General features: G+C 71.9%; 2 protein-coding genes across 2 annotated transcripts; both read right to left on the reverse strand.

Moving 5' to 3' along the window:
• Nucleotides 1–638: 638 nt before the first annotated feature.
• PLEKHH3 (pleckstrin homology, MyTH4 and FERM domain containing H3) lies at nucleotides 639–8029 on the reverse strand. Its single transcript, XM_029075700.1, has 14 exons — nucleotides 7806–8029; nucleotides 6044–6099; nucleotides 5635–5714; nucleotides 5174–5365; nucleotides 4909–5066; nucleotides 4673–4793; nucleotides 4263–4569; nucleotides 3684–3891; nucleotides 3380–3516; nucleotides 2285–2453; nucleotides 1943–2089; nucleotides 1556–1864; nucleotides 1242–1433; nucleotides 639–1104 (listed from the first exon to the last, which is right to left on the reverse strand). The coding sequence occupies exons 1-14, from the start codon at nucleotides 8001–8003 to the stop codon at nucleotides 967–969; spliced, it is 2412 nt and encodes an 803-aa protein (XP_028931533.1). The 5' UTR covers nucleotides 8004–8029; the 3' UTR covers nucleotides 639–966.
• Nucleotides 8030–8484: 455 nt separating this feature from the next.
• On the reverse strand, nucleotides 8485–12261 carry CCR10 (C-C motif chemokine receptor 10). Its single transcript, XM_029075278.2, has 3 exons — nucleotides 12195–12261; nucleotides 9661–10626; nucleotides 8485–8838 (listed from the first exon to the last, which is right to left on the reverse strand). The coding sequence occupies exons 1-3, from the start codon at nucleotides 12216–12218 to the stop codon at nucleotides 8485–8487; spliced, it is 1344 nt and encodes a 447-aa protein (XP_028931111.1). The 5' UTR covers nucleotides 12219–12261.
• Nucleotides 12262–12820: the final 559 nt, after the last annotated feature.

Raw genomic sequence — 12820 nt, forward strand, 5'->3', positions numbered from 1 at the left:
GCCTTCTGCCTCTCTGGGGGGGTGCGGGGGGGAGAGCGGTCCCTGAAGTCAGACGCCTCCTGGCTCAGCCTCCCCCCGCCCATGGCGGGGGGCAGCGCAAGCCAGAGCCTCCCTTGCCTCCATCTTCACTGGGCTCAGAGCCATCCGACTCGCAGGCCAGGTTTGGGCAGACAGGCCTCCCCCACCCTCCCATCTATGTCCACCCCAGGCCAGCTTGGGGTGCCCGGTGGCAACCGTTACCGACCCCCAAGACAGGCTGGAGCCAGCCCGGGCCAGAGAAGCGGGTACGCACCCGCCCGATCTTCAGAGAGGGTGGGGATAGAGACTGGACACCTGCGGCCCCCGGAGGCCCGGGCTGTGCCAGCTGCCGTGACTCAGCCAGACCGGAGGGGCGGGCCCGCCAGCTGTGCCCGCCCCCACGCCGCCCAAGATGGGGTAATTAGCAGTTTCCGCTCCTTCTCTCGCCGTGGCCCCGGCTCCGCCTGGCACCCACGGCCTCGGGCCCGCGGGGTTAGATCCGGACAGTCACCGTTGGGTGGGGCGGCGGCGGCGGCGGGCGCCCGTCTGCCCTCTGGCCGGCAGGGCCCCCGGGGTGGGGGAGGGAAGGCCCCAAGCCCAAGGGGGCTAGCCCAGCTGGATGCCACTTGGACAGGAAGAGTTTATGTAAATAAAGATTTTTTTCTCTCCGTTCTACAAATAAATTAAGAAACCAACTAGAAAAGTGTCAGCCCAATCCCTGCCTCTGGAAGAGGGGCGGGGGCGGGGGGGGGGCCCCGTCCCTGCAGGGCCAGTGAGGTGGAGAGGGAGGCCTTACCCCCTGCCCAGAGCAGTCTGGAGTGGTGAGGTGGGGGTGGGACGGGGAGGGAGGCCAGCTCAGGGCAGAAGGGGTCAGGCCCCCGGCGAGGGGTCAGTCCGACGGCCGCGCCGGTCCGTGTCCCGTTCGCCGGAGTCGGCAACGGCCGGGCTCTACAGCAGAGGCGGCGGCGGCGGCGGCGGCTGGAGGTCGGGGGGCGCGGGCGGACCCCTCGGGGCAGGCCCCTCGGCTGCCGAGGCGCGGGCGGAGCCGGCCAGGTAGGCGTTCACCAGCTGCAGGATCTCCTCCACCTGGACGGGGAAGCCCGGCCCCAGGAAAGGGAGGGAAAGGACGGGTCGGGAGGGCGGACCGGCGGGGAGGCCCTCGGGTCGCCCCCCCCGGCCCCTCCCCCGCGCCCCCCCGCCCCCCCGCCCCCCGGGGGGCTCACCTGCGGGCTCTGCAGAAGAAAGTGGCTGTCCCCCAGGCGCAGGGCCAGGGTGTGGGGGCCGGCCAGCCTGCAGGCGGCCACGCGGCCGTAGCTGACGCAGTGGACGGGCTCGGCCTCCCCCGGCCGGGACAGGGACATGGCCTTGGCCCCCACCCCCAGGCACAGCTGCCGGGGGGCGCCCCCCCTGCGGTCCTGCGGGGGGGAAGGGGGGCGAGTTGAGGCCGAGGCCCGGGAGGCCCGACCGAGGCGGGCGATCCCGGGCCGGGGCTGCGGGGGGAGGCCGGTCCCGGGGTGCCCCGGGACCGCGGCCTCACCGTGCTCAGGTCCAGGACGTCGTAGCGGGCGGCGCCGAAGCCGGGACACTGGGCGGCCAGGGCCAGGTAGGCCGTCATCGCCTCCGCCCGGCTCATCCCCCTCAGCCGCTTCCAGCTGCCCAGGACGGCGGCGGCGGCCAGAGCCCCCGGGCCCCCCGGGCCCCCCGGGCCCCCCGGGCCCCCCGAGCCCCTCGGCCTCGCCCGCTCCGCCCGCCGCTTGGCCAGGCCCGGGGTCCAGAGCGCCCCGGCCAGCAGGGCGGCGGCGGGCGGCGGCCGGGGCGGCGGGCGGGGCCGGGGCTGCGGTTGGGGCTGCGGCTGCGGCTGTTGCTGCGGGCGGGAGCGGGGCCGGGGCCGGGGCCGGGGCCGCGGTCGGGGCGGGCAGGGGGCGGGCGGCGGGGGCAGCAGGCGGTCGAGGCCGGGCGGCGGGCGGAGCGGGGAGAAGTCTCGGTGCAGGCTCTGCAGGCGCAGGGCGGCCAGGGTCCGCAGCGTCTCCTCGGGGGGCGGCGGGCGGCCGCGGAGCAGCAGCGCCTCAGCCTGCGGGGCGGGGCGGACACGGGGCGGGGCGGACACGGGGCGGGGCGGACACGGGGCGCACCGGGCGGGCGGGCGGACACGGGGAGGACAGGCCCGTCAGCGGCGCCCAGGGCAGAAGGGGGGCACGGGGGTGCGGACAGATGTCGGGGGCCCGGCCGGGGGAGGGGGTCGGGGGGTCGGGGGCGCGCTGGGCACCTGCTCGCAGAGGAGGGGCAGCTCGTGTCCGTCGGGGGGCAGCCCCTCGGGGCGCAGGGGCCCGTGCAGCCGCAGGCACAGCCTCCAGCCCCAAGACGGGGCCTCCGCCGCCGCCGCCGCCGCCGCCGCCGCCGCCGCCTCCGCGGCGTCCAGCTCCGCCGCGGCCAGCCTGGGAGGGACAGACGCCCGTCAGGCCGGACGCCGCCGGGACCACCGAGCCCGACGGAGCGGGGAGGGGCTGCCCGGGGGAGGGGTCCCGGGGGGCGCGGGCCGGAGGGACTTCACGGCGGGGCTGAGGGATCTCCTGGAGACTGTGAGCCCGTCAGTGAGCAGAGATGGTCTCTGACTGTTGCCGAATGGCGCTTAGTACAGTGCTCTGCACATAGGAAGCGCTCAAGAAATATGAATGAATGAATGAATGGATGGATGAATGAATGAATGAATGATCTCCGGGCGGGGCTGAGGAACTTCGAGGAGGGGCAGAGGGATCTCGGGACGAAGCTGAGGAACTTCAGAGCGGGACCGAAGGATCTCGGGGAGGGGCTGAGAGATCTCCTTTAGACGGTGAGCCCGTTTGGGGGCAGAGATGGTCTCTAACTGTTACCGAATTGTCCATTCCAAGCGCTTAGTACAGTGCTCTGCACATAGGAAGCGCTCAATAAATACGATTGACTGACAATGAATGAATGAATGATCTCGGGGCGGGGCTGAGGAACTTCGAGGAGGGGCGGAGGGATCTCGGGGCGGAGCTGAGGAATAATAATAACAACAATGTTGGTATTTGTTAAGCGCTTATTATGTGCCGAGCACTATTCTAAGCGCTGGGGTAGATACAGGGTCCTCAGGTTGTCCCACGTGAGGCTCACAGTCTTACTCTCCATTTTACAGACGAGGTCGCTGAGGCCCAGGGAAGCGAAGTGACCTGCCCACAGTGACACAACCGACAAGTGGCAGAGCCGGCATTCGAACCCATGACCTCTGACTCCCAAGCTCTTTCCACTGAGCCACGCTGCTTCTCTGTCTCGGGGCGGGGAGTGGGGAGGGAGTTGGGGGGGGGGGGGTCTGTGTCCGGGGCGGGGCGGGGGGAGTATTTACTTCTCAAACCTGGTGAGCACGTCGGCCACGAGGGCCCCGCCGGCCAGCGCCCGCTCCCGGGGGCCGCTCTGCTCGTAAAGGGCGAAGACGTGCCGGCTCCGGGCCAGGCCCAGCCGCCCCACCAGCTCCCGGGCCACCTGAGCAAAGGGGGGGAAGGCGAGGCAGGGAAAAGGGGTCATCGACCCGCGGCTGCGTGGGAGGGGGGGCGGGCGGTCCTGGGGCCGAAGGGCCGGGGGACCCCCAGCCCCGGGGGAAGGGGAGCTCGGCAAAGGAGGACGGGGGCCCCCGGGGACGGAGGCCTCACCTCGCCGGCGGTGGTGTGGGAGTCAATGGCGACGCTGCAGGCTCCGGCCCCGGGGCAGTGCACCGTGCACAGGAGCTCCTGCCGCCGGCTCAGAGCCGCGATCTCCGCCAGCGACGGGACGAGCTCCCGCCCCTGCGTCCTGCCCAGCGCCGCCCGGATGAAGCGCGCGTACTCTGCCAGCTCCGTGCCCGGCAACGCCCGCTCCGTCCTGGGGGACCCCGGCCCGGGGCAGGGGGACAGGGGGACAGGGGGACAGGGGGACAAGGGGACAGGGGGGAGGGAACCAACGGTCAGAAGCCGCCCCTCACAACAGGTGTTCTCTCTCTCCCTCCCCTCCGACTCAGCTCTCAGCTCCTCCTCCTCCCCTCGTGTCCCTCCCCCGCCCCCATCCGGGCCCTGGGAGCATCCCTTCCCCCCGCCCCCCCCCATTCCTGCTTGGGAATTTCCACCCTCCTGGGACCGTTCTTCCACCTTGCGCCTCCCTCGGACTCGGACTCTAGCGTCCCCGCCCCTCTCCTGGGGGCCCGGCAGCTGCCCCCGCCCCCCGCCCCCCGCCCCCCTCCACCCGGCCCCCCGCACCTCTCCAGGTGGCCGAGCAGGTGCCCCCGCACCGTCCCCCCGGGGCGAAAGGTGCAGCTCATGCAGCTGAGCAGCTGCCAGTAGCGGAGGGCGGCGGGGTCCTGGGGGTTGGGGGGCCCGGGGGGTCCGGCGGGGCCCGACGTCTGCTTGGCCAGCTGCAGGAAGAGCTCGTCGCGGAGCGCCGGCAGGTCCCGGCAGGTCTGCAGCACGCCCTGCATCAGGGGCCCCGGGCACCGCGCCCCCTCCAAGGCCTGCAGCGCCAGGAACAGCCGCACCGCTTCCTCCCGCAAAGGAGCGTAGCCGGGTCCTGCCGGGGGAGGGAGGGTCGTCAGCCCCGGGCTCGCTCGGGGGGTGGGAGGGGGGGGGTCCCACTCGCTCCCCCGGCCACCGCCCGTCCCCCATCCGCTTACCTGGGGGCCCGCCCCCGTAGGGCAGCGGCAGGAGCGGAGCGTAGAGGACGCCGCTGGTGTGCCGCAGGATGGGGTTCCTCCGGTAGATGAGGGCCACGGCCTCAGGGTCCTCGCCACTCTCCTGACACGACGCGGGGAGGGGGAAGGGAGGGAAGGGGTCACCGACCGGACCCCCGCGGGCCGCACACACACACACACGCACCCCACCCCCGCTCCCCTTCGCCCCCCTCGCCTACCTGGATGTCCCGCAGCAGGAGCTGGGTGGGGGTCTCCAGCGGCGCCTTGCCCGCGATGACGCCCCTCAGGGCCGCCCCCCAGCGCGCGGCCTCGCCCAGCCGGGCCGAGCAGAGGCGGACACTGTGCTTCCGACCGGACACCGTCACCGACCAGAGGCCTGGAGGGGGAAGGGGACCGGGGGGCGCAAGGTCACCACCCGGGGGGCAGGCCGGGGAAGCAGAAGGGGCCCGGGCCCGACCAGCGGGACGGGGGAGCTGGGCGTACCGGTGTCCTTGGGCCTGCGCTCGGGACCGGACACGGAGCACAGACTGGTCAGGACGAGGCTTCCGAGCCGCCGGGCCCCTCGCCCGCTGCCGCTGAACTGCTCCAGGGAGTCCCGGGTGAGCACAAACCAGGCCCGGCGCGGGGGCAGCCACGGCCGAGCCCCGCCACCCCGAGGCTCCCGCTGCAACCAACCTGCGAGGGGCCGCCCGGGAGGGGAAGAGGAAGACAAGGAGGAGGACGATGAGGAGGAAGAAGGGGACGAGTCAGGGGGCCCAGGGGAGAGGGACCCCGGGGGCGGGAGCGGGGGCCGGGGCGGACTGCTGGGGAGGTCCAGGGGTGGGATGGATGGGTGGGTCAGTTGGGGGCTCGCAGGGCGGGGATTCAAGCGGACCGGGTGTCAGAGAGGGAGGCTGGGGGTTGAGTCGGGGTGGCCTCGGGGCGGAGGGGGGGGGGGTCTCCACCTTTGACGATGATCTCAGAGTCGTCCTCGGGGGGTCCCCTCTCCGGAATAAGGCTCCGCGTCTCCTCCCAGCCCAGCAGCCTGGGGGCGGGGGGCGAGGTGAGACCACCGGATTCCCCGCACGAAGGGGGAGGGAAGATTCCGGGTTCCCATGGTGGGAACCGCCGAGCCGCGCTGACCTCGGTCCAGAAATAGCCGCCGAGACCCCCCCCCCCCCCCCGGCCGGCCGGCCGCCCCCCTCCCCGCCCCCACCGGCCGGGCCACCGGCCAAACCGCAGCGTCCGGCCCGAGCCGCTTCCTCCTTGCGCAACGGGGGGATGGGGGGGGGGGAAGGGGACGGCGGGTCGGGGTCCCGGGGACCCTGGGGTCCCGGGAGAGAGGGTGGGGGGGAACTTCAGGGACGTGATTACCGGTCCGATGCCGGTCCACTCCGCCCGGGCTGTGTCAGCGTCACTTCCAGGGAGCCCTGGGGGAGGTCAGAGACCACATGGTCAGAGCCCCCCCCAAAAAAACTGGGCCGCGCCCCGGGCCTTAATCTGGGGACCCCGCCACCTGAGGAACGGGCCACGGTCCCCGCCGGGGTCCCCGGGGCTGGATTGGAGGGACGGGGGTTGGGGAGGGGGGAGAGAGTGAGAGATACGACGACGACAGAGTGTGTGCGTGTGTGTGTGTGTGTGTGTGTGCACGCGGGGGGGAGGGGATGGATCACGGGGGGCGTCCAGAATGCTCCCTCTCCCTATCCACAGTCGCGGCCGTCCTGGGGGACGGGTCGGGGAGGGGGAAGGCGCCCGTTCCGCCTGTTTCCCCGCTCTGGAAACCCAGCAGAGATGCGACCCCCGTCCTGGGCTGGGGGGAGGCCCAAGGGCACCGTGGATGGGCGAAGGCTGCCTCGGTTTCCCTCTTCTGGGTCCCAGCGAGTCGTACCGTCTGCACCACCCTCCCCGCCTCCTCCCCCATCACCCCATTCTCTTCCCTCCCCGGGCAGGTCGGAGCAGGCCGGAGAAGAGCTGAGCGCAGGGGAAGGGGAGGAAGAGAGCAGCTCTTCTCTGTCCCCACCCCACCCCCACTCGACCGGCCAAGAGTCTGTCCCCCTCCCTCCCTCCCAGGAGCGGGCAGACAGACCCTGGGAAGACAGTCCCTGGGTCCCCTCCGGACCCCGGGAGGCAATGGTTATGTGGGGTGAGATTGGGGGGGGGGGGAAGCAGAGAGCCCCGGGCCCTTCGGGTCCCGGGTGGCGGGGGATGAGGGAGGGTCGCAGAGAAGCCTGGTCCCTGGCGCCCCGGCCCCTTCTCCTCCCCCACCCCCTCTATATTTATCCGCCCTCGCCAGGTGTTGGCACCGGACCCGCCGCTCAGCTCCCTCCGCCTGGGCACCGGGCCACGGGCCCTGCCGGGGTCCCCGGGGCTGGAGTGGAGGGGCGGGGGTTGGCGGTGGGGGGGAAAGTGAGAGAGACGGGGGGGGGGGAACAGAGTGTGCGAGTGCGTGTGTGCACGCGGGGGGGAGGGGGCTGGATCACGGGGGGCGTCCAGAACGCTCCCTTCTCCCGATCCACAGTGGCGGCCGTCCTGGGGGCCGGGGGGGGGGGGGGGAGGGCAGGTGGGGAGGGCGCCCGTTCCTCTGCTCTGGAAACCCAGCAGAGATGCGACCCCCGTCCTCCCCTGGGGCGGAGGGGGATAAGGGTGGTTGGGCACGGAGAGTGGGGGTTTGGGTGCGGACTCGGTCTCGGCCTCCTTCCCCTTCGCCCCCCCCCTCCCGCCCCCCTTTTCGCGGGGCCCCGGCCGTGGGGGCGGGGAGCGGAGCCGGGGGTCCCAGCCGCCCCAGCCGCCCCAGCCGGCCCGGCCGCATTCCTTGGCTCAGGCGGAGGCGGAAGGAGACGGGACGGGGACGCGGTCCTGGCGGCAGGAAAGGGAGAGGCCGGGACGGGACGGGACGGGACGGGACGGGACGGGACGGGACGGGACCGGCCGGACCCCGCGAGACGCCCCCTCCGCCCGGGGCTCCCCAGGGCAGGTGGGGCCTACAAGAGTCGCAGAAAGCATCGGTGGGGCTGCCCCTCGCGTCCTCCCTCCTTCGGAGCCCCCGGGGGCGAAGGCGGAGAGACCCCCGGGGGTGGGGACAGGACGGATGCGGTGGAGGGCTGCCGCCGGGGCTACGGACACCCTCGGGACTCACCCTCCCGCCGCCCGCCGGGCCGGGGCTCCGCAGCTCGAAGGACTCCTCTTCCTCCTCCTCGTCCTCCTCGTCCTCCTCCTCCTCCTGGTCTCGATCGCCCTCGTCCCCGCCGGGCTCCCCCTCCCCGTAGTCCCGCCGCAGGAGGGTGAAGCCCCGACGGCAGCAGAGCAGCCACCACAGCCCCCCGGGGAGCGGCATCCGGCCGGCGGGGGCGGGGAGCGGCGGGGCCGGAGCGGCCGGCGGGGCCCGGGGGGCGGGCGGGGGCCGGGCCCGGAGGCCCGGGGCCGGTGCAATCTCCGGACCGGGCAGGGTCCGAAGAGCGAGGTCCGCCGTGCAGCCTCGGAGGGCCGGGGGGGGGGGGGGCGGGGGCCGGGGCGGCGGGGGCCGGGGGTGCGGGGCCCGGCCGCCGCGCGCTGCGCTCCCTGCAGCCCCGGGACTGGCGCGCGGGGGGCGCGAGCGCGGCGCCCCGACCCCGCCCCCCCCCGCCCGGTCCTCTCCCCTCCCCCCTCCCCCCTCCTCCGTTCCCCCCCCCCCGCACTCGCTTTACAGGGCGGATCCCCGGTCCGCGTCACCGCCCGCTCGGACCAATCCCCGCTGGCGGAGCCCCCCGCGCCCCGGCCAATGGACTGGCGGGGCCTCCGCGGGTTGCATCATGTGCCGCCCCCGCCCCGCCGTGAGGTCAGAGCGGCTCCCTGATGACGTCACGCCCGTCCCAACCGGGGGGGGGGGGGGGCGCCCTGTTCAGTCGCCCGCCGCGCCCTCGGGACCCTCGGGGCCCCGTGGGGCGGCACGAGCGCCCGCCTTCAGCCCCCGCGGCCGAGGGACGGCGGGAGGCGGAGGGGTTTCCCCCGGCGGGCCCGGCAGGGAAGGAGTTAAGCGGGGCGGGCGGGAGGGGCGGAGGGGGCGGGGCCGGGAGCGCGCCTCTGCAGGCGCGTTGCTGACTCAGCGACGCTTCCCGCGGGCCGCGGGCAAGGGTCCGGACTCGCGCCCCGCCGCCGCCGGCCTCGGGACCGACCCCCCTCTCCACCCCGGGCTGGGGGGGAGGGAAGGAGACCCGGGTCCCCGTTGCCCTAAGCGCTGCGGGGAAAAGGCCGGCCTCTCCACTTGCAAGCGGCGGCTCGTGGGCACGACGTTTGGCCCGGATTTGCATCCCGAGGCGCGGGACGGGGACCGGGAGGCCTTCCGCCGATTAAAGAGGCCCCTCGTTAGAGCGGCCGTCCGAGGAGCTTCCGCCTTCTTTCTCCCCGCCCCGCCCGCGGCCCCGCGGGCTGGGACTCGTCCGGCCTCAGAGCCCGCGTCCTCCTGCCGGAATGGTCGCCGAGCCCCAAGAGCCGAGCCCCGCCCGGCAGTGCTGGGTTGCCCCGGGGGATCAGGCCCGGTCCCTCAACGCTCCGCCCCGCCTCGCCCCTCGCCCCTCGCCCCCCGCCCTTCCAGGCGGACCACAGGCCGGCGCTGCGGGCCCGGGGCGGGAGGGAGGCCGGGGCCTGCCCCCGCTGCCCGACGATGTCACGGGGCCCAGAAAATCCGCCCCGCCGTGTGCCCGCTGCCTCTTTAATGTCAAAATGCCTGGCAAACCTGCCCTCGGCCCCTTCCCCCACCCCCGCCCCCGTGTCCCTCCCCCGCCCCGCTCCCCATCGCCCCCGGCCCCGCAGATCCGACTCCATCCGTCCATCCGTCCATCCATCCATCCACCCATCCATCCATCCATCCATCCATCCATCCATCCATCCATCCGAGGGAGCCGCCGGGGCGGGCGGGCCGGCTAGAAGGAGCAGCTGGGGGTCTCGGTGGGGGGCGAGCCCGACGACGGGCGGGGGCGGGGGCGGCGGCGGGCCCCGGGCGGGCCGGGCCGGGCCCGCAGTCTCCAGTCCCGCAGCAGCCGGCGCAGGTCCCGGCGGAATCGCGGGCCCAGGAAGGCGTAGAGCAGCGGGTTGAGGCCGCAGCGGGCCAGGGCCAGCCCGCCGGTCACCAGCAGGGCCAGGTCTCTGCGCTTGCTGGCGGAGCAGCTCTGCTCCCGGGCGGCCAGCAGGTCCGCCGTGTCCAGCAGCAGGGCCAGGCTGTAGGGCAGCTGCAGGGCCACGAAGGCGGCCACCAGCGCCGCCACCACCCGCAGGACGCGCAGCCGCTCGGGGCCGCGGGCGGCCAGCAGCGTGCGGCCCAGCAGGGCGTAGCAGGCGGCCATGACCCCGAGGGGCAGCCCGAAGCCCAGCGCCAGCTGCGCCACGCCGCTGGCCCCCTGGAGAGCCCGGGCCGGGCCCTGGGGGAAGACCAGGCGGCAGCGGCGCCGCCCGTCCCGCCCCCCGTCCTGCACGTACAGCAGGGCGGGCAGGGCCAGCAGCAGGGACAGCAGCCACACGGCCAGGGTGGCCGCCCGGGCGGGCCCGGTGGCCGGGCGGGGCCCCGACGGGGCCAGCCGCCGGACGGCCAGGTAGCGGTCGGCGCTGACGCAGGCGAGGAAGAGGAAGCCCGCGTGGAAGGAGGCGGAGTAGAGGCCGAAGACGGCTCGGCACAGGGCGACGCCCGGGGTCCGGCCCCCCGGGGCCCCCGCCGCGGCGAAGGGCAGGGTGAGGGCCAGCAGCAGGTCGGCCAGGGCCAGCTGCAGCAGGTGGGCCGAGGTGGGCGAGCGGGGCCCCCGCCGGGCCGCCAGGTGCGTGGCCAGCACCAGCCCGTTGCCCGCCAGGCCCAGGGCGGCCACCGGCAGCAGCACCGCGGGCTGGAAGACCCGGCCGAAGGCCCGCACGTCGCCCTTGTCGCACAGCTCGGGCAGCCCCGACGGGTACGGGGAGGAGTAGTCGTCCCAGGAAGGCGTCCAGGAGGCGGCCTGCAGCGGGACAAGGCGCTCAGGGGCCGGGGCCCGGGCCCACCCCGTCACCCCGCCACCCCGCCGCCGCCGCCTCCACCTTCTCGCTCCGCTCAGCCGTTGAGCGGGGCTAATGATAACGGTGGTATCTGTTAAGCGCTTACTATGTGCGGAGCACTGTTCTTAAGCGCCGGGGGGAGACGCAGGGTCATCAGGTGGACTCACGGGAGGCTCACAGCCTCCGTCCCCATTTTACAGATGAGGCACAGAGAAGTAAAGTGACTCGCCCGCAGTCACACAGCTGACAGGTGGCAGAGCCGGCGGTGGTACCCGTGACCTCTGACTCCCAAGCCCGGGCTCTTTCCACTGAGCCACGCTGAGTAGGCGGTGCTCCGCCCAAAGTAAGCGCTCAGGAAATACCGCCGATTGAGTGGCTGCTTTGATTGATCCATTGCTGCATAGATTCTCCCCTCCAGTCGCCCCCCCTTCCCGGATCCCGGAATCTCCGGTTGGGGAGCAGAGCGTGAGAAGAGAACACACACACGCCACAGAGAGCTAGCCGTACACACAGAGATCTATACCTACAGTCACCCCTATGCACGGCACAGCAGACGCGCGCACACACAACATACGGACACACACACCCAAATATACCTCACCAAAAAAAAAAAAGGAAATCGCAAAAACCGAGCCCATAGACCCATTCGCAGCACAAACACACAGAAAGACATAGATTCATAGGCAGTCATCCATACACATAATACACACATAATCCCGGACACACTGATACGCCCGGCGAGGTATACACAAACATACCTCGCAAAAAACTCACAGACAGCCCCGTCCCACAGTCCCACACATAGCACACCAGACACACCCAACTCCATAATACATAAATAATCCATAAGTACAGGGACGTACGCACAGGTAGAAACAGTTCGCCATACTCATGGACTCGCACACCCCGAACTCACTCGCCCAGTATATACGCTCTTACTCAGACAAACAAACATTTTATCCAAACAAAATACAGGAAATCATCCAGGGCCAGCGACATCCACCGACACACACCCAAACACACACACACCCCGTTATAGGGCTTTACCTGCGGATCCAAGCATATATCCACATACAGATCCAGGCACACATACCTAGAAATAGAAAGGCACCCACCCAGCACTCACACTCACACACCCATAGATATAAGGATCTGTCTGTCTGCCCGCCTCATCTTATCTCAGTTCCCTCCACTCCGCACTCTCTCCTGGCCGGGCGTCTCTCACTTTCCCCCACTTTTATTCGTTGCTGGAACACCTGGCTCAGCTCCCGGGATTTCCCGAGGGGAAAAGGGGGACTGCTGGGCGGTAAAACTCCCGAGTCCGGTCTTGGCCCACAGCCTAGGGTTCTGGGGAGGCGGAGGTTTGGGGGTAGCCCAGAGAGACAGAGAGAGACACGTTCGGGTCCAAACCAGTCCGGATGGATCAGGCTCGATTGGGAAGGGGCCACGGGCTGAGTGAAGCAGGGATCTCGACGCCCCCAGCCCCCCGATTCTCCACCCCTCGGCCCCGACCCCCGGACCCGCGTCCAACCTGTTCCTGCGACTCCGACCCCATCTCCTCGAGGCGCCGCTTTTGGAGGCGTCGCCGCTCGGAGAGCGATTTAACCGGCGGGGCAGGAAGGAAGGGGCGGCGGCTCGGGGTGGGGTTGGGGTCCTGGGGGGCGCCCTAAGTGGAGGGGGCCTGATGGGCTGGTGGGGACCTAGTGGGGGCCCAGTGGGGATCTAGTGGGAGGTTGGGGACCCAGGGGACACTGAAGCATCAGGGGAGACGCCCCCACCCCCTGAGCGGATAGGGAGGGGAGGTGCTCGGGGGTGTCTGGATGTCCGCCCGGGGCCACCAGTGGGCTCTGAGCCCCCAGCGGATCACTTCTTCTCTTTCCCTCCTCCCTCCCTTCCTCCTCTCTCCCTCCAACCTCTCTCCCCTCCCTTCTCCCTTCCTCCCTCCCTCCGTCCTCTCTCCCTCCTTCCTCTCTCCTTCCTCTCTTCCTTCTCCCTCCCTCCCTCCCTCCTCTCTCCCTTTGGCCTCCCTTCTCCCTCCCTCCCTCCTCTCTCCCTTTGCCCTCCCTTTCCCCCCCTCTTCCTTCCCTCCTCCCTTCCTTCCTCCTCTCTCCCTTTTCCCTCCCTTTTCCCTCTTTCTTCCCTCCTCCCATCAGTCCT

This window comes from Ornithorhynchus anatinus, chromosome 11, assembly GCF_004115215.2.
Source record: "Ornithorhynchus anatinus isolate Pmale09 chromosome 11, mOrnAna1.pri.v4, whole genome shotgun sequence".
Taxonomy (NCBI): domain Eukaryota; kingdom Metazoa; phylum Chordata; class Mammalia; order Monotremata; family Ornithorhynchidae; genus Ornithorhynchus; species Ornithorhynchus anatinus.